At 39.0% G+C, this 21,093-nt stretch overlaps 4 protein-coding genes across 4 annotated transcripts; all 4 read right to left on the bottom strand.

Moving 5' to 3' along the window:
- Window positions 1-718: 718 nt before the first annotated feature.
- LOC135629126 (glutathione S-transferase U17-like) lies at window positions 719-1,733 on the bottom strand. The gene is made up of 2 exons (XM_065136304.1): window positions 1,362-1,733; window positions 719-1,261 (listed from the first exon to the last, which is right to left on the bottom strand). Exons 1-2 carry the CDS (start codon window positions 1,686-1,688, stop codon window positions 908-910), a joined length of 681 nt encoding a protein of 226 aa, XP_064992376.1. The 5' UTR covers window positions 1,689-1,733; the 3' UTR covers window positions 719-907.
- Window positions 1,734-9,933: 8,200 nt separating this feature from the next.
- LOC135628200 (glutathione S-transferase U17-like) lies at window positions 9,934-11,035 on the bottom strand. Its single transcript, XM_065134752.1, has 2 exons — window positions 10,581-11,035; window positions 9,934-10,480 (listed from the first exon to the last, which is right to left on the bottom strand). Exons 1-2 carry the CDS (start codon window positions 10,905-10,907, stop codon window positions 10,127-10,129), a joined length of 681 nt encoding a protein of 226 aa, XP_064990824.1. The 5' UTR covers window positions 10,908-11,035; the 3' UTR covers window positions 9,934-10,126.
- A 5,142-nt stretch (window positions 11,036-16,177) lies between these two features.
- On the bottom strand, window positions 16,178-17,499 carry LOC135628199 (glutathione S-transferase U17-like). The gene is made up of 2 exons (XM_065134751.1): window positions 16,672-17,499; window positions 16,178-16,597 (listed from the first exon to the last, which is right to left on the bottom strand). Exons 1-2 carry the CDS (start codon window positions 16,999-17,001, stop codon window positions 16,223-16,225), a joined length of 705 nt encoding a protein of 234 aa, XP_064990823.1. The 5' UTR covers window positions 17,002-17,499; the 3' UTR covers window positions 16,178-16,222.
- A 323-nt stretch (window positions 17,500-17,822) lies between these two features.
- LOC135628790 (glutathione S-transferase U17-like) lies at window positions 17,823-18,848 on the bottom strand. The gene is made up of 2 exons (XM_065135698.1): window positions 18,467-18,848; window positions 17,823-18,366 (listed from the first exon to the last, which is right to left on the bottom strand). The coding sequence occupies exons 1-2, from the start codon at window positions 18,791-18,793 to the stop codon at window positions 18,013-18,015; spliced, it is 681 nt and encodes a 226-aa protein (XP_064991770.1). The 5' UTR covers window positions 18,794-18,848; the 3' UTR covers window positions 17,823-18,012.
- Between the last annotated feature and the right edge of the window lie 2,245 nt (window positions 18,849-21,093).

Below are 21,093 nucleotides of genomic sequence, written 5' to 3' on the forward strand. Positions count from 1 at the left end.
CGAGTATGGTGCTGTCAGGCTCATATAGAATCCTTCCGAGTCTTACTCTAATCGAATTCTTCCGGAGAACTTATCTCTCAATTTAAATCTCACGCTTACTGTATTCATCATAATCTGATTGACCTTGGCTAGAGATTTGTATTAGTGAGAACATACAAGATATTTCTCTCATGATATCAAAAGTAGATAATCATTTATTGATACTCAAATACCTTTATAAGGTTAGACTATCATTCCCAATATCGTTTGTACTAGATCCGAAATTTTCATACATATAAGTCTGATATTAAAAAATAGAGTATTCAAATAAGATATCTTAAGTCTAAGGACCAAGTATATAATTAAGACTACAGAATTATTATCTAACGATAAGGTATCATTAATCACCTAGTTTATTTTTTAATAAGTGTCTCCACACTAATAGCACCAGCTATATGTAAGCGTATATAGATGATTTCTAACTTTAAATATAGATGTCACTCTCTTCTCCTCTTCGAACTCTACCGTGACACAACAAAGTCTGACTTCGTATTTAACGGTGGGAAGTGAGACATAAGATCAAGACAATGATCGAAATATATGGCTCGGATGGCGGCGTTAATGGCGGCTGTCAAAAGCAGTTGTCGGCCTCGCCATCGGCATTCGGAAGATCGGTAGTTGTGTGCTGACGATAACCTATGAGAACAAAAACGTCAAAGCAACGTTTGGAGATCGCCCATCGAATCCAACAAGATGGTATCCTTTATTGATCACCAACACAACATCATGAGCAAACACAAAAAGGCCACCTCACAGAAAACTACTGTCGGTGACATTATTCTCCACGGATTTTACCACAACAGCGACACCTGAAGCCACTCCAAGTGACCACCACGATTCCTTGTCTTTAATTTGCAGGAGACTCCTTCTATTTCCCCAGACGCATCTTGGCGAACTCCATCAGCTTCTCCGTCTCCGGCATCACTTCCTTCACGGCCTCATGGGTGCAGAACCTCTCCGCCCAAACCGCGAGCAGAGGCGTCTTCTCCTCGTCGAACAACTTGAGGCCGGTCATCTGCTCGATCACCTTCGCCCATCCCAGGTAGGAACCGAGAGCGATGTCGACGTAACCGATGGTGTCCCCGCCGAAGAAGGCTTTGCCCTTGCTCAGCTTCTCAAACGCCTCCTCGAGCAGCTTCAGCCCGGCCCACGCTTGCTCTGCGGATTCGGCCTCGGCCACCTCTGTTTCAGCCTTTGCGATGCCGAACATTGACGGGAACCACTGCGTGCAGAGGATTCAGTCATCATCATTCATGTCGATGATCGTAGAAAATTTATAGACCAAGAAAACATAGGTCAGAAATTGATGGAGGCATGCGAACCTTGTCGTCGATGTAGACGGCCCAGAAGCGGTGGAGGGCGCGCTCGTAGGGGTCGGCCGGCAAGATGGCGTGCCCGGAATTAGCCCAGGCCCCGTCGACGTACTCCACGATGATCATCGACTCGCAGACGGGCTTGTCGTGGTGGAGGAGGACGGGGACCTTCTTGTACACAGGGTTGGATCTCAGAAGCAGCTCGCTCTTCTCCCCGATCTTCTCCTGCAGGAACTCGTACACCACCCCCTTCAGGTTCAGGGCGACCCTCGGGCGCAGCACGAACGGGCTCGGCCACCACCCGATCAGCCTCACTTCTCCTGCTGCCGCTGCCATTGTCTTCTTCTTCTTCTCCCTTCTTCGGTATGAGAGGCAGCAACGCCTGGGCTTCGTTCGTATATATAATAAAGGTTGATGCTTCTTGGAAGCTGCTGTCCTGCTTCTTGGGCAACAAAGGCAGCGATGAATTGCTATAGAAATAAAGCGTGCGTCTGCAGTGACGACGCAGGGAGTCCCCGTATTCATCATATTACACATCTAATTTTGTTTCCATGAACAAAGTAGAACTTTTGACTCCATGTTTGACCAAACGATCGTTTCCTAGTTTTCAAAATAAAAAATCGAAACATAGGACTAATTCTAATTTGATTTGAAATCGGTGAACTACCGCAAGCCGAATCGAATGGTAATCAAAGACAACCACCAAATGTTTGTACACAAAGTACATACACCTTCACCTACTTTTTCTTAATGCATTCGTCTTCACCAAATATATTTTATGCTCTAATTAAAATCTCTTAAACCAACTCAAGAAATAAATGACGCAAAGTTGAAATTTGAAAGAGGTAACTGAAAAAATCATTACAAGGAAAATAATAAACAAATCAAATATCTGCCCAAGATATCTTGATTTCTGAAGAAAATTAAGGATATATTATATATAAGTTACGACCCTTTATTCTCGTACACTCTTCGCTTATGATAATTTGTATTTCGTTTATTTAGTAGCAATCATCTATGACTATTCTACACCCTTTTCTACTTTGTGAGGGTGAGAAAGTTATGACTGAATGGTTATTGTCCATTATCTTTCAATCGTATGTGAGTGAACCAACTGTAACATAATGAATGATAAGATGCATGTATAAATGATTAGGATCAATTCGCTTCTTTCTAAATGACATTATTATTATGCATGTGCATGGATCATTTGCGCGTGCAATACATGATTATTGTAAAATCTTTTTTTTCTTGTAATTAAAACTTGTTAAATTTGCTTGTCCTTTGTTAGGGGATTTCGTCGTCGACGTCCGAGTCAACCTGATATTGTCCAAACCCGAAAACTTAAGAGTGTAGGTGATTCTGGAGTGGCTCCGAGGTGGGAAGTCGATCCTCCGAAGTGTTACATGTACTAAGACCAATGTTGAGAGAAGTTTCCTGACTCGGTCCCTCTAACATTCAAGTTAGTCCGAGATTCTTTTTGGGTATTGATTTTTCTCAAAAAAAAAAAAAAGTCCATCGGGATTATGCCGAGAGTCAGCTTTTATTCCTTATATATAGAGGGGATAGTTTGTATCTACCCCAATGTCACCTTTTAACGTTTTATCCATATAGGTGAAGGAGAGACAGGCCAAAACTACCTCCATTGGATTATTGTCTATAGAGCAAAGAGGGTGACTAAGATCTTTTCTTTCTACGTTGTCTCCACGTGGTGATAGGTATCGGATGGTGATTGATCACCAACATGTTCCTTATCATCCTTCATGCATGTGAGATTTCAAGATTATTTTTTGAGAATTTTGCAGGTAATGTAAGGGTTTTGTTCATCTTCTTGGTATGAAATATGCCTCATTCTAACTGCGCCCTCGTTACTACATTCATATTGCACGTACAGTTGGTTTTCATGAACTTTGTTATAGTTAATATATAATCTTGGCTTCAAACATGCAATATATTCGTATTGCAAGTTCATCTTTTTTATTACAAGATAGTTTACCCACCTGTGTCTATCTATCGGGGGAAAATTCATCTTCATTTAATCAAATTATAGTTTGACTGATTCAATCTTTTTTTATTTTGACTGTCATATAAAAATTTGTCCACCTCGGTATAATAATATGTCAAATTTTGAATATTAAAAAATTTTGATCAAATTAATTAGGATTATTATATATCAGATCATATACCAAATCAACCTTATTTAACTCTATCAATTTTTAGAATCTCTTAGTTCATTTCATTTCATCTCACACATATTAATATTTTTATTAAAAAATATTTTTTAATGTCAATCTCAAAAAAGGCATACTTTGTAGAAATATTTAGCAGGAAAAAAAAAGATATTTAGCTATAGTAAAGGTTTTTTTTAGTGAAATTAGTGTTCATTCAAAAATTTTATTTTTTTGCTACAAATAAATAATAAATTTTAAAATAATCAGAATTGACGTATCCATATAATTTTAAAATTTTATAATAAATAATTTATATTAATTAATGTATGAAATTCCTCCATATCAATAAGGCAATATGTTAGGGGTAATGTCTATCGATCCTCCATAAGGGAGTGGTACTATAGTAGGCGGGCTAATTATAAATTATCTCATGTAATTAGATCACTTTAGTATTCTAGTTTTTAAATTTAAAAAAAATATATTAAAATCCCTATAATTATGAAAGTGAAATATATACTCTCACTAATCCTAATGTTATCAGCTTTACCAATATAAGATACAATACGTGATAGCTCAAGTAAGAATGATATGAAAATGATGGACAAAAAGATAATTTCAATGGTGGTGATGAACGATGGCACAGTGGGTGGTTGTTGTTGTGGTGTTCAATGATAATAACACGATAGTCGATATTGTCAATATCAATTCGAACATCGACGATGAGGAGGAAGATGAGGTAGAGTGATGAAGTATATGTGTTGGTGTCAGAGAAGGAAGAAGAGGGAGGTGAGACATCTACATTAGTAGTGCATCGCTCTATCTCTTCTAGCATCACTTTGCATCTGCATCAGCACTGGAGGAAGAAGAAGAGGCGGGTGAGGTATCTGCATCACCAATGATGATGAGGGAGGAGGAAGAGGAGGCAAGTGAGGTAGAGTGGATGCAGTTGATTGATCTCAAAACACTAGCCAAAATGACGATTCCCAATTCGAAGGCTAATTACAATGTAGCAATCCATCATTTCTTCATCATCTCGCTCATTGTTTCCATTGCTACCATCTTTCTGATACTTTCCCCCACCACCATGGCACTAGAGGTGAGTGGGAAGGAGGATGAGAGTTTGTTGCCTTTCCTATTTTGTGCGGTGATCACTTCTTATCATCTGATTAAATCCCCTCTAGTTATGGGCAAAGTTGATTTGGAAGTCAATCGGCAATCGTGTCGCTATGGCCGAGGCATACACACCATTCGCATGCCAACTAAAGCTCGAGAGCTTGAAGTAGGCATGCGTCTTCACCGAGCTTGCTTGCAACCTCTCCCTCCTTCTCGCTACCCATTACCCCTTCCTCGAATCCATCGTGCCACTAGACGAAACTGTTGGGTCCAGTCCATATGCGGGCTTAGACAATTTGGGCCATAAGCCGAAATCAACTAATTGGAGATTAGAGAGAATGAAATTAGGGTGAGATTAGAGTAAGAGCATGCAGCGTGAGGTGGCGTGCAGAGAAAAGAGGAGAGAGAAATGGAGAGAGAAAGTAAGGTTTCCGAGTTTTTCTGCTTGACGATCGGTAGCCAAACGTTGTTAGTTTCGGCCCAAATTTTATGTGGAGAATCCTTGCAGCAAACTCTACAATCCTAACGTGTTGATATGCAATTTACCCTCTCTAAGGTAGTTTCCTATGATATCCACTCTTTGAGACCTAGAATTCTCTTATGAGGAAATCCATCGTATATGATGAAGATATGCTATTCTTGAGCCAAGATCTATGATCTTGATGTTATTCTGATCCTTTAGTTATTCTAGAGAAGACCTATTGTAAACCTGTTATCATTATTATTGATAGTGGAAGTTTGAGATGGACTACGGTCCCGTGGTTTTTCCCACATTGGGTTTTCCACGTTAAAAAGATTTGGTCTCACTGTGTGATTAATTATTTGCTCTATTGTTTATGCTGTGTTAGTTGATATTTTCATTTGGATATCAAGTTGGTATTTTGATGAGGAACCCATTTTGATACACAAAGAGGGAAAAGATTATTCCGCATTAACAGGTTTCTTCCCAACAGAAACGACCATATAAGGATTTGAGTATTACGCTAATGTAAATATCTCACTTACCGCTTCTTCCTTCTCCGACATCAATGCAAATATAGAGTAGCGTTGGAGGTGGAAGATGAGATAGAGTGGTTCGGGGCCGACACAAATACCTTACCTCCCTCCTCTTCCTCCTTATCATCGATGTTTGAATCAACCTCGACACAGCCAACCACCACCATCCGCCATTACCATTGAAATTTTCTTTTTGCCAATCGTTTTTATGTCATTCATACACATGCTGTCACATATTGTATCTTCCATCGGTAAAACCGGAAGCATTAAGGTAAATAGGGTTAAATGTTTCACTTTCATAACTATAAAAATTTTAATATAAATTTTTGAAGTATAGGAATCAGGATGTTAAAGAAGTCTAATTATATGGGGTAATCTATAATTAGCATGCCACCACTATTGAAATTATCTTTTTGCAATCATTTTCTTGCCATTCATACACATGTCATCATGTATTGTATCTTCCATTAATAAAGCCAACGGCATTATGGTAAATGGGATTCAATGTGTTACTTTCATAATAATAGAAATTTCAATATAAATTTTTTAAGTCTAGAGACAAAGATACTAAAGAGGTCTAACTATAAGGGGTAATATGTAATTAGCCTACTACCATCATTGAAATTATCTTTTTACCTATCATTTTTGTGACATTCATATATATGCTATCATATATCGTATCTTCTATCGATAAAATCGATAACATTAGAATAACTAAGATTAAATATTTTATTATCATAATTATAAGGATTTCAGTATAAATTTTTTAAGTATACTAAAAAGTCTAACTATATAGGGTAATCTATAAATAGCTGTAGGCCTACTTTGAATAAGAAACGATTAAACTTATCTAATATTATCTTACCTCATTGTTAAGTTTGTCCTCTCGTATAAGTTGTGCAATCTAACGTTTAAGAGCTTGGCTTCTCGTCCTATATTCCTTGGCTACCTGCTTCCCTTTTCTTTTTCTTTCTTCTAATCTCTCTTATGACATTAAAATAAATTTAATATTTAATTTAAAATTTTTAAAATGATGATTGAGTTTGTTTATTAAGATAAAATAAATTTATTGTCTAACCCAACTCTGTTCATCTTCTTCTTCCAGTGATTTTTTTATATTTTAACTAAAATAATATTTATTGTTGGGTGTGTATCATGTCTCTCTAATTAGTTTTTATGACACCCCTTTTTTTTATCACTTTAACGAAAATATCTTTCGGCACCACCCTTGCTCTTAGCTATAAACAAATTATTGTCAACACCATTTCCACCCTGCTCTCGAGTAGCCGCCTCCTCCGCCTTCATCATTATTGTCTCGTCTTTTCTCATTAGCGATCAGGAGCTTTTCATCTTCACCAATGTCACCTCTTCTGCTTTTGGCAGCCAATGGAGAGCAGGATAGTAGTGACAATCTGATAATAGTGCCGCAGAGTCCAACGAAGGTTGTAGCAAAAATGGAGTAGACAATTAATCGAGAGCGAGGTGATGGTGATAGTGTTGAGTCATGGGGGAGTGAAAGTTCGGAAAGGATGCACCGATGATATGCTAATGATCAGAGGTGAGAATGGTGGTGAAGGAATATTTTTATCAAGGTGATAAAAAAGGATACATCTAAAAGTTTAATAGTAATAAATTTTTTTTTTTATAAATATCGAATTTATAAAATATCGAATATATATATATATATGTATATATATATATACATGTATATATGTATATATATATGTATATATATATATACATGTATATATGTATATATATATATATATGTATATATATATATATGTATATATATATACATGTATATATATATGTATATATGTATATGTATATGTATATATATATATATACATATATACATAAACATATATACATATATACATATACATATACATATATATATATATATATATACATAAATACAAATATATGTATATATATATATATATAATGGCTATCTTAAAAGTTTTTTAGTTCATCGATGTGGAGCTTTCAATAGCTTTCGATCATACCTCTATATGACATAATCCCTCGTCGAACCTATCTCATGTGTGTTGTATTACCTCGAATTGTTCCACCATGATCCGCTACACTATGTCGTCTCCTAGTAACATTGCCATCTTTGATTGTGTTCACTCCCTTGGCAGACCTTCGTCCACCTGCTCTTAGGTCACACCCGAAGGAAGTATAACTCTAGGATAGTTTGTCGTATAGCAGCTCCCGAAGTATATCAACTTTGTTGAAATTATTGTACTATTATTTGGATCATGGGTCTCTACCCTCGCCAACACAATATCTACTATACACCACTTCCTTCATAGTAACTTAAATGATAATATTGTGCTATATTCTTCAAGAGAATATACATCTGCATCCTCTTATGCCATGCCAAGGCCTTTTGGCCCCAACTTCATCTTCGCAAGTTGAGTCACCTTAGTTCCTCCGTCAAATACTTCATCAAGATAAGGTACATATGCCTTGAAACTCCATTCGTCTTTAGTATCATGTAAGATAAGTCTACTCTATCAAAATGAGGGACCTATCGGACGACATGATCCCATCTTACCTCTATAAGAGTTCATGTTCATGACCTCTGTCCAAGAAAAAGGTTCATGCCTTCTCTTCATATTCCATCTTTTATGTTGACTCCCTCTATGTGGCTTAGGCAGTTTGTTGGAAAACCTTAGATAGTATCACATGTGGAGCGAAAAGTACAAACAAAAATTAGTTTCTCAAAATAATTTTATCAGATCATCGTACGATGAACGAGAGCGTAAAACTCAAAACGATAAAAATCGCATAAAGGATGTGAGACATTCTCACCTAAGAGAACTCATATATCCCCTAAAGATCACAGATCCTAGTCTATGGATGAAGGAGCTCTCACAAACACCTTTCTAGCGGTGACCGACACGATGAATGCTACAACGACGTACCTCCTCGTGCAGCATGTTCTTTCCTCACGATTGCACACTACCACATAGTAGTAGACAAGAAGGGATCGATCCCTTTTATTGTCCTCTTGCAATAGAGAGAGGCCAGTGGTCTGGAGGAAGAAGGGGGGAGGAGATGAGGAGGGTGGCAACTAAAAGGGGTCCAACCTATAACCTACTAAGTCCCAACTCTTATTTATAGTCTCTTTTAATTAACCCTAATGGATCCTTCTTATTGGGTATTAGATCTCTATCCAATTACCCATAGCTTAATAGATATTAGATCACTATCCAATAACAATTATAAGTTCTATTTGGTCTCTCCCAAGGATCTATTAAAATATGAGCTTATCGTATATCTCATATCTAATACTCTATTCGTCATGTTATCCATTATATGTATCTAACCCTTTAGGCACAATACCGAGCTAGTTGTGAGTTGCACATGTCATAATTTCTTCTGACTTAGTGAATTATTATCCATATAATAATTCATTCAACTTATCAACTATTGACATACTAGGCCACTATGTCATAATCCTCAAATAGTACAGGGATCTAATCCACTAGATATGTTTGCTCTCATTGATTATATATCAATAGTCCATCATCCATCTACTATCCTAAAGATCATATACCGGGTATGGTGTTATCAGGCCCATATAGAATCCTTCCGAGTCTTACTTTAGTCGGATTCTTCCGGAGAACTTATCTCTCAATTTAAATCTCATGTTTATCGGATTCATCATAATCTGATTGACCTTGGCTAGAGATTTGTATGAGTGAGAACATACAAAATATTTCTCTCATGATATGAAAAGTGGATTATACTTTATTGATATTCAATTACCTTTATAAGGTTGGCTGTCATTCTCAATATCGTTTGTACTAGATCCGAAATTTTCATACATATTAGTCTGATATTAAAAAATAGAGTATTCAAATAAGACATCTTTTGATGTTTAAGTCTAAGGATCAAATATACAATTAAGACTACAGAATTATTATCTAACGATAAGATATCATTAATCATCTAGTTTATTTTTTAATAAGTACTTACATTAGTATCCCCACACAAATAAGACCACTTTAAAAATAGATGTCACTCTCTTCTCCGCTTGTAGCTGTTGCCTCTTCTCCTCTTCCAACTCTACCGTGACACAACAAAGTCTGACTTCGTATTTAACGCTGGGAAGTGAGACATAAGAACAAGACAATGATCGAAATATATGGCTCGGATGGCGGCGTTAATGGCGGCTGTCAAAAGCAGTTGTTGGCCTCGCCATCGGCATTCGGAAGATCGGTCGTTGTGTGCTGACGATAACCTATGAGAACAAAAACGTCAAAGCAACGTTTGGAGATCGCCCATCGAATCCAACAAGATGGTGGTATCCTTTATTGATCACCAACACAACATCATGAGCAAACACAAAAAGGCCACCTCACAGAAAACTACTGTCGGTGACATTATTCTCCACGGATTTCACCACAACAGCGACACCCTGAAGCCACTCCAAGTGACCACCACAATTCCTTGTCTTTAATTTGCAGGAGACTCCTTCTATTTCCCCAGACGCATCTTGGCGAACTCCATCAGCTTCTCCGTCTCCGGCATCACCTCCTTCACGGCCTCATGGGTGCAGAACCTCTCCGCCCAAACCGCGAGCAGAGGCGTCTTCTCCTCGTCGAACAACTTGAGGCCGGTCATCTGCTCGATCACCTTCGCCCATCCCAGGTAGGAACCGAGAGCGATGTCGACGTAACCGATGGTGTCCCCGCCGAAGAAGGCTTTGCCCTTGCTCAGCTTCTCAAACGCCTCCTCGAGCAGCTTCAGCCCGGCCCACGCTTGCTCTGCGGATTCGGCCTTGGCCTCCTCTGTTTCAGCCTTTGCGATGCCGAACATTGACGGGAACCACTGCGTGCAGAGGATTCAGTCATCATCATTCATGTCGATGATCGTAGAAAATTTATAGACCAAGAAAACAGAGATCAGAAATTGATGGAGGCATGCGAACCTTGTCGTCGATGTAGAAGGCCCAGAAGCGGTGGAGGGCGCGCTCGTAGGGGTCGGCCGGCAAGATGGCGTGGCCGGAATTAGCCCAGGCCCCGTCGACGTACTCCACGATGATCATCGACTCGCAGACGGGCTTGTCGTGGTGGAGGAGGACGGGGATCTTCTTGTACACAGGGTTAGATCTCAGAAGCAGCTCGCTCTTCTCCCCGAACTTCTCCTGCAGGAACTCGTACTCCACCCCCTTCAGGTTCAGGGCGACCCTGGGGCGCAGCACGAAGGAGCTCGGCCACGCCCCGATCAGCCTCACTTCTCCTGCCCCCGGTGCCATTGGCTTCTTCTTCTTCTTCTCCCTTCTTTGGTATGAGAGGCAACCAACGCCCGGGCTTCGTTTAGAGGATAAGGGGTGATTGCTTCTTCGAAGTTACTGTAGCGACGTCGTCATAATTGTCGGCTTCATCAAATTTTGTTTCCATGGACAAGAATGACCAAGTCCACCTATATATATATATATATATAGCGAGAAATGTGATTCATACCCCATGACTACGGAATCAAATATCTTTATAATCAACCTATATTAAGTCCATTGAAATATTGACAAATATAATGATGTCAATATAAAAAGAATAATTTAAAATATAAAAAATAATTTTATTTTTAAATTTTAAAAATAGATGTATAATTGTAATGGGTAAAGCTGGTATAAAGAAATAAATTTTTAAAATTTTTAAACCAATATTTTAAATTTAATATTTTAGCCTCTGTACCATAGTTGTATACGTGATTTATATATATTTTTTAAATATTTAAATGATTTAAAACCAAAATGATCGCTTCCTAGTTTTCAAAATAAAAAATCGAAACCTAATCACCGAGGACTAAGTCTAATTTGATTTGAAATCGGTGAACTACCGCAAGCCGAATCGAATGGTAATCAAAGACTACCACCAAATGTTTGTACACAAAGCACATAGACCTTCACCTACTTTTTCTTCTCAATGCATTCGTCTTCACCAAACATCTTTTATGCTCTAATTAAAATCTCTTAAACCAATTCAAGAAATAAATGACGCAAAGTTGAAATTTGAAAGAGGTAACTGAAAAATCATTACAAGGAAAATAATAAACAATTCAAATATCTGCCCAAGATATCTTGATTTACAAAGAAAATTAAGGATATTATATATATAAGTTACTACCCTTTATTCTCGTACACTCTTCGCTTATGATAATTTGTAGTTCTTTTATTTAGTAGCAATCATCTATGACTATTCTACACCGTTTTCTACTTTGTGAGGGTGAGAAAGTTATGACTATCATACTATAAATTCCTTACTTTCCAAAGTTGTTTCTTTTTTTATTTGCATTAACCATCAAACGCCATGAATGAATGCTTATTGTCCATCACGTTTCAGTAGTATGCGAGTGAACCAACTGTAACATAATGAATGATAAGATGCATGCATAAATGATTAGGATCAGTTCGCTTATTTCTAAATGACATTATTATTATACATGTGCATGGATCATTTGCGCGTGCAATACATGATTATTGTAAAATATTATCGTCGACGTCCGAGTCAATCCAATATTGTCCAAACCCGAAAGCATAAGAGTGTAGGTGATTCTGGAGTGGCTCCGAGGTGGGAAGTCGATCCTTCGAAGTGTCATATGTATTAAGATCGATGTCGAGAGAAGTTTCTCCCTCCAATATTCAAGTTAGTCCGAGGTTCTTTTTGGGTATTAATTTTTCTCAAAAAAAAAAAGCCCATCGGGATTATATCGAGTTAGCTTTTATTCCTTATCTATAGAGGGGATAGTTTTCACCTACCCCAATGTCACTTTTTAACGTTTTGTCCGATGAAGGAGAGATAGGCCCAAACTACCTCTATTGGTTTATTGTCCACAGAGCAAAGAGGGTGACTAAGATATTTTTCTACGTTGTCTCCACATGGTGATAGTCGGATGGTGATTGGTCACCAACATGTTCCTTATCATCCTTCATGCATGTGAGATTTCAAGATTATTTTTTGAGAATTTTGCAGGTAATGTAAGGGTTTTGTTCATCTTCTTGGTATGAAATATGCCTCCTAATTGTGCCCTCGTTACTATATTCATATTGCACGTACAGTTGGTTTTCATGAACTTTGTTGTAGTTAATATATAATCTTTACTTTTAGGACTTCAAACATGCAATATATTCGTATTGCAAGTTCATCTTTTTTGTTACAAGATAGCTTACCTACCTGTGTCTATCTATCTTCATTTAATCAAATTATAGTTTGACTGGTTCAATCTTTTTTTATTTTGACTCAGTCATATAAAAATTTATCCACCTCGGGATAATAATATGTCAAAATTTGAAGATCAGATACCAAATCAACCTTTTATAACTCTATCAATTTTAAGAATCTCTTAGTTCATCTCTTTTCATCTCACACATATTAATAGTTTTATTAAAAAAATATTTTTTAATGTCAATCTAATAAATGCATGCTTTTGTAGAAATATTTAGAAGGGAATAAAAAGATATTTAGCTATAGTAAAGGTTCTTTTTAGTGAAATTAGTGTTCATTCAAAAATTTTAGTTTTTTACAATAAATAAATTTTAAATTTTAAAATAATCAGAATTGACATATCTATATAATTTTAAAATTTTATTATAAATAATTTATATTAATTAATGTATAAAACTCCTCTATATCAATATAGCAATATGTTAGGGGTAATGTTTATCGATCCTCCATAAGAGAATGGTACATAGGCGGGCTAATTACATAAGAGACATTTTTAGTATTTCAATTCCTAGACATAAAAAATTTATATTAAAATTCTTATAGTTATGAAAGTAAAATATATAATCTTATTTACCCTAATGTCGTCATCTTTACCAACGGAAGATACAGCACGTGATAGCTCATGCATGAATGACACGAAAGCGATAGACAAAAAGTAATTTCAATGGTGGTGGCGAATAGTAGTGTCATAATTTCAATGGTGGTGGTGAACAGTGGCACCATGGGTGGCTATTATGGTGGTGGTCGGTGACAACGATGTAATGATTAGCCTAGCCGATATTGATTCAAACATCGATGATGAAGAGAAAGAGGAGGTAGAGTGATGAAGCATCGGTGTAGGTAGTGCATCGGAGGAAGAGGAGGGAGGTGAGGCATCTGCATTAGTAGTACACCACTCTGCCTCTTCTAACATTGGTTTGTATTTGCATCGGCACTAGAAGAATAAGAAGAGGTAGGTGAGGCATCTGCGTCACCGACGACAAAGAGAGAGGAGGAAGAGGAGGTAGGTGAGGTCGAGTGGATACGGTTGATCGATCTTGAAACACTAGCTAAATTGGCGATTCCCAATCCGAAGGCTAACTGCAATAGAGTAATCCATTGTTTCTTCATCATCTCACTCACCACCATGACACCAGAGGTGAGCGGGAAGGAGGATGAGACTTTGTTGTCTCTCCTGTCATCAGATCTATATTGTTTGGGCCTTCATTTTGTGTGGTGATCAATCTTTGTCATTTGATCGAATCCCCTTCGGTTGTGGGCAGAGTTGATTTAGAAGGCAACCACACCATTATGATCAGGGCATATGTGTCATTCGCACGTCGACTAAAGCTGGAGAGCTTGAAGTAGACACGCCTCTTCACTGAGCTTGCTCGCAACCTCTCCCTCCTTCTCGCTACCCATTACCCCTTCCTTAAATCCACCATGCCACTGGATGAAGTCGCCATCCGAGGATTTAAGTATGTCGCTAACGTAGATGTCTCATTTGCCTCCTCTTCCTTCTTTGACGTCGATGCAAATGTAGAGCAACGTTGGAGGAGGAAGATGAGGTAGAGTGGTGCGACGCCAACACAAATGTCTTACCTCTCTCCTCTTCCTCCTCATTGTCGATGTTCGAATCAACATCAGCAAAGTTAACTACTATGTCATTGTCGCTAATCACTACCACAATAATCACCCATGGTGCCACCATCTGTCATTACTAATGAAATTATCTTTTTGCCCATTGTTTTTTATTTATTCATGCATGTGGTATCACGTGTTGTATCTTCCATCGACAAAGCTGATGACATTAAGGTAAATTGGGTTAAATGTATCACTTTCATAACTATAGGGATTGTAATATAAATTTTTAAAATATAAGGATCGAGATGCTAAATAGGTCTAACTATAAGGAGTAATACAAAATTAGCTTGTCATCACTATTGAAATTATCTTTTTACCCATTGTTTTCTTGTCATTCAAGCACATGTCGTCACGTACTGTATCTTCTATTAGTAACACCGATGACATTAAGGTAAATGGGGTTCAATGTGTCACTTTCATAGGGATTTCAATATAAATTTTTGAAGTCTAAAGACAATGATGCTAAGGAGGTCTAACTATAAGAGGTAATATGTAATTAGCTCACCACCATCATTGAAATTACCTTTTTACATATCGTTTTTGTGTCATTCATGTATATGCTGTCACATATTATATCTTCTATCGATAAAGCTGATGATGTTAAGATAAATGAGATTAAATATTTCACTATTATAATTATAACGATTTCAGTATAAATTTTTTAAGTCTAGATATGAACACTAAAAAAGTCCAACTATATAGAGTAATCTATAATTAGCCCTATAATGGGCCAACTTTAAATAAGAAATAATTAAGCTTATTTAATATTATCTTACCACATTGTTAAGTTTATCGTCTCGCATAAGTTGTACAATCCAATGTGTACGAGCTTGGCTTTATCGAGGCATAGTATTGCTTCGTCCTATATTCCTCAACTACCTGCTTCCCTTTTCTTTCTTTTTTTTCTTCTAATCTCTCTTGTGACCTTATAATAAATCCAATATTTAATTTAAAAATTTTGATAATTGAGTTTGTTTATTAAGATAAAATAAATTTATTGTCTAACACAACTCTGTTCGTCTTCCTCTTCCAGTGATTTTTTTATATTTTACCTAAAATAATATTTATTGTTGGGCATGTATCTGACGTTGTCTCTCTAATTAGGTTTTACGATACCCTTTGTTTTCACTTTAATGAAAATATCTTTCCGCACCACCCTTGCTTTTAGCTACAAAACAAATTATTGCCACCACCATAGCCACCTTGCTTTCAAGTAGCCGCCTCCTCCGCCTTAGTCATTATTATCCCGTCTCTTCTCATTAGTGACAAGGAGCTCTTCCTCTTCACCACTGTCGCCCCTTTTGCTTTTGGCAACCAATGGAGAGCGAGGTGGTAGTGACGATTTGATAGTAGTGACATAAAAGAGTATAACGAAGGTTGCAACAAAAACAGAATTAGATAATTAGTCGAGGGCGAGATGATAGCGATAGTGTTGAGAGTCATGGGGAGTGGAAGGTCATAGAGGAGGTACGGATGATATGCCAATGATCATAGGTGAGTATGGTTGTGAACAAGTATTTTTATCAAAATTACATCATCATATGAAAGTTTAATAGTAATAACATTTTTTATAAAATATCAAATTTATTTCAAAAACATGTTTACTGTCAAAGAAATCCTTTATTGATACGTGTAATATATTATTCAACACACAATATATATATATATATATATATATATATATATATATATATATATATATAATGGCCATCTTAAAGGTTTTTTAGTTTGCCGGAGGAGTTTTGGCACCGGCGGCACGCTTCCTAGCGAACTCCTCTAACCTCTCTGGCTCCGGCATCACCGCCTTCACTGCCTCGTGGGCGCAGAACCTCTCCGCCCACCTCGCAAGCAGAGGCATCTTCTCCTCGTCGATGAACTTCACACCACTAGTCTTCTCCATGACCTTCAGCCACCCCAGGAAGCACCCCAAGGCGATGTCGACGTATCCGATGTCGTCCCCTCCGAAGAATCCGTTTCCTTTGCTCAGTCTCCCGAATGCCTCATCCAGTAGCTTCAGCCCCGCGATCACCTGCCCCGCTGCTTCCCCCTTGGCCTCCTCCGTCTGCGCCTTCGATAACGCAGCCCCCGATGGGTTCAACTGCGATGCAGTAAGGATACCGGAGAGAGCGCGCTCGCCACCTTAAAGCTCCCGTCTGTGATCAGCATGAGTACCTTGTCATCGATGTACGCGGCCCAGAACCGGTGGAGAGCGCGCTCGTAGGGGTCGGCCGGCAAGATGGCACGGCCGGCGCCGGGCCAGGCCTCGTCGACGTACTCCACGATGATCATTGACTCGCAGATGGGCTTGCCGTGGTGGAGGAGGACGGGGATTTTCTTGTATACGGGGTTGGATCTCAGAAGCAGCTCACTCTTCTCCCCAGACTTCTCGTGCAGGAACTCGTACTCCACCCCCTTCAGGTTCAGCGCGATCCTCGCACGCAGCACGAACGGGCCCGGCCATGTCCCGATCAGCTTCACCTCTACTCCCTCTGCCGTTGCCATGGATCTCCGAGTTGAGAGGCAGCCACACTCGGGTTCGCCCTTGTAGGGAGAGCTTCTTGCAGAGCAAGGCAAGGCGTTGACTAATGGCTAATGGAAGACTCAACACCTCCCCGAACTGTTGAAAATGTTTTTTTAGACGAACTGTCTCACCGAATCAAGTTTGACGTCGCCTCCATGCATCGACCCTTCACATCGCTACGTCAACGCACCAATGAGAAGAAACTCTGCGATGAAATCTTGGAAGACCGACAGCAATCTGCCACTACTTTCTCACAGAAATCTTCTTCCACTTGCAATATTTAGGATCTTCTGCGGCGTGCTGTTCCTTTTTTACTAGAAGAAAGATGGAGATTAGTCTCCTACTTTGTCGAAATCAGTTGAAGGACAGATAGAACAGGAGAAAGAGTTGACAAAAAGATTACCGAGTCGCCTGCGACACTGTGTGGCTGCTGAAAGATGTATTTGTTGCGTTCATTCATTCCACATAAACCACAAGCCGAGCAGAGTTCAACCAATCCATATTCAACTTGTTTGCACAATTAATCCAAAGGCAGCAAATGCAAGTGCTGTGTGCTTTTACCCAAAGGCAGGCATTAGGATGAGTAGTGAAAGAACTTTGATGGGAGAACATAGAGGATAAAGCTTCAGATTCTATCCAGTTATCCTTCCAAACTCTCACTGATCCACCATTGCTGATCTCAAAACTTATGGAGGTCACGAAAGCATCCTCAATGCCATCCCAATTCATGAAAATGGGTAGTTATGTGCTGACGATAATATACGAGAACAAAAAAGTCAAAGCAACCTTTGGAGATCGCCCATCGAATCCAACACAATGGTATCCTTTATTGATCACCGACACTGACATCATGAGCAAACACAAAAAGGCCACCTCACAGAAAACTACGGTCGGTGACATTATTCTCCACGGATTTCACCACAACAGCGAGATCCTTAAGCCACTCCAAGTGACAACCACGATTCCTTGTCTTTAATTTCAGGAGACTCCTTCTATTTCCCCAGACGCATCATGGCGTACTCCATCAGCTTCTCCGTCTCCGGCATCACCTCCTTCACGGCCTCGTGGTTGCAGAACCTCTCCGCCCAAACCGCGAGCAGAGGCGTCTTCTCCTCGTCGAACAACTTGAGGCCGGTCATCTGCTCGATCACCTTCGCCCACCCCAGGTGGGCGCCGAGGGCGATGTCGACGTAGCCGATGGTGTCCCCGCCGAAGAAGGCTTTGCCTTTGCTCAGCTTCTCGAACGCCTCCTCGAGCAGCTTCAGCCCGGCCCGCGCTTGCTCCGCGGATTCGGCCTCGGCCTCCTCTGTTTCAGCCTTTGCGATGCCGAACATTGACGGGAACCACTGCGTGCAGAGGATTCAGTCATCATCATTCATGTCGATGATCGTAGAAAATTTATAGACCAAGAAAACAGAGGTCAGAAATTGATGGAGGCATGCGAACCTTGTCGTCGATGTAGACGGCCCAGAAGCGGTGGAGGGCGCGCTCGTAGGGGTCGGCTGGCAAGATGGCGTGGCCGGAATTAGCCCAGGCCCCGTCGACGTACTCCACGATGATCATCGACTCGCAGACGGGCTTGTCGTGGTGGAGGAGGACGGGGACCTTCTTGTACACAGGGTTGGATCTCAGAAGCAGCTCGCTCTTCTCCCCGAACTTCTCCTGCAGGAACTCGTACTCCACCCCCTTCAGGTTCAGGGCGACCCTCGGGCGCAGCACGAACGGGCTCGGCCACGCCCCGATCAGCCTCACTTCTCCTGCCGCCGCTGCCATTGTCTTCTTCTTCTTCTCCCTTCTTCGGTATGAGAGGCAGCAACGCCTGGGCTTCGTTCGTATATATAATAAAGGTTGATGCTTCTTGGAAGCTGCTGTCCTGCTTCTTGGGCAACAAAGGCAGCGATGAATTGCTATAGAAATAAAGCGTGCGTCTGCAGTGACGACGCAGGGAGTCCCCGTATTCATCAGATTCCACATCTAATTTTGTTTCCACATCATAAGTCCATCGGGATTATGCCGAGAGTCAGCTTTTATTCCTTATATATAGAGAGGATAGTTTGTATCTATCCCAATATCACCTTTTAACGTTTTATCCATATAGGTGAAGGAGAGATAGGCCCAAACTACCTCCATTAGATTATTGTCCATAGAGCAAAGAGGGTGAGTAAGATCTTTTCTTTCTACGTTGTCTCCACATGGTGATAGGTATCGGATGGTGATTGATCACCAACATGTTCCTTATCATCCTTCATGCATGTGAGATTTCAAGATTATTTTCTGAGAATTTTGCAGGTAATGTAAGGGTTTTGTTCATCTTCTTGGTATGAAATATGCCTCTTTCTAACTGTGCCCTCGTTACTACATTCATATTGCACGTACAGTTGGTTTTCATGAACTTTGTTATAGTTAATATATAATCTTGGCTTCAAACATGCAATATATTCGTATTGCAAGTTCATCTTTTTTATTACAAGATAGTTTACGCACCTGTGTCTATCTGTCGTGGGAAAATTCATCTTCATTTAATCAAATTATAGTTTGACTGATTCAATCTTTTTTTTTATTTTGGCTGTCATATAAAAATTTGTCCACCTCGGTATAATAATATGTCAAATTTTGAATATTAATAAATTTTGATCAAATTAATTAGGATTATTATATATCAGATCGTATACCAAATCAACCTTATATAACTCTATCAATTTTAAGAATCTCTTAGTTCATTTCATTTCATCTCACACATATTAATATTTTTATTAAAAAATATTTTTTAATATCAATCTCAGAAAAGGCATACTTTGTAGAAATATTTAGCAGGAAAAAAAAAGATATTTAGCTATAGTAAAGGTTTTTTTTAGTGAAATTAGTGTTCTTTCAAAAATTTTATTTTTTTACTACAAATAGATAATAAATTTTAAAATAATCAGAATTGACGTATCCATATAATTTTAAAATTTTATAATAAATAATTTATATTAATTAATGTATGAAATTCCTCCATATCTATAAGGTAATATGTTAGGGGTAATGTTTATCGATCCTTCATAAGGGAGTGGTACCATAGTAGGCAGGCTAATTATAAATTATCTCCTGTAATTAGATCACTTTAGCATTCTAGTTTTTAAATTAGAAAAATATATTAAAATCTCTATAATTATGAAAGTGAAATATATACTCTCACTAATCCTAATGTTATCAGCTTTACTAATATAAGATACAATACGTGATAGCTCATGTAAGAATGATATGAAAACGATGGACAAAAAGATAATTTCAATGGTAGTGATGAACGATGGCACAGTGGGTGGTTGTTGTGGTGGTGTTCAATGATAATAACACGATAGTCAATTATATCAATATCAATTCGAACATCGACGATGAGGAGGAAGATGAGGTAGAGTGATGAAGCATATGTGTAGGTGTCAAAGGAGGAAGAGGAGGGAGGTGAGGCATGCATTAGTAGTGCATCGCTCTACCTCTTCTAGCATCACTTTGCATGTGCATCAGCACTAGAGGAAGAAGAAGAGGTGGGTGAGGTATCTGCATCACCAATGATGAGGAGGGAGGAGGAAGAGGAGGCAAGTGAGGTAGAGTGGTTGCAGTTGATTGATCTCAAAACACTAACCAAAATGACGATTCCCAATTCGAAGGCTAATTACAATGTAGCAATCCATCATTTCTTCATCATCTCGCTCATTGTTTCCATTGCTACCATCTTTGTGATGCTTTCCCCCACCACCATGGCACTAGAGGTGAGTGGGAAAGAGGATGAGAGTTTGTTGCCTTTCCTATTTTGTGCGGTGATCACTTCGGTGATCACTTCCTATTAAATCCCCTCTAGTTATGGGCAAAGTTGATTTGGAAGTCAATCGGCAACCATGTCGCTATGGCCGGGGCATACACACCATTCGCATGCCAACTAAAGCTTGAGAGCTTAAAGTAGGTGTGCGTCTTCACCGAGCTTGCTTGCAACCTCTCCCTCCTTCTCGCTACCCATTACCCCTTCCTCGAATCCAAATATAGAGTAGCGTTGGAGGAGGAAGATGAGACAGAGTGGTTCGGGGCTGACACAAATG

Source organism: Musa acuminata, chromosome BXJ3-1 (assembly GCF_036884655.1).
Source record: "Musa acuminata AAA Group cultivar baxijiao chromosome BXJ3-1, Cavendish_Baxijiao_AAA, whole genome shotgun sequence".
Taxonomy (NCBI): domain Eukaryota; kingdom Viridiplantae; phylum Streptophyta; class Magnoliopsida; order Zingiberales; family Musaceae; genus Musa; species Musa acuminata.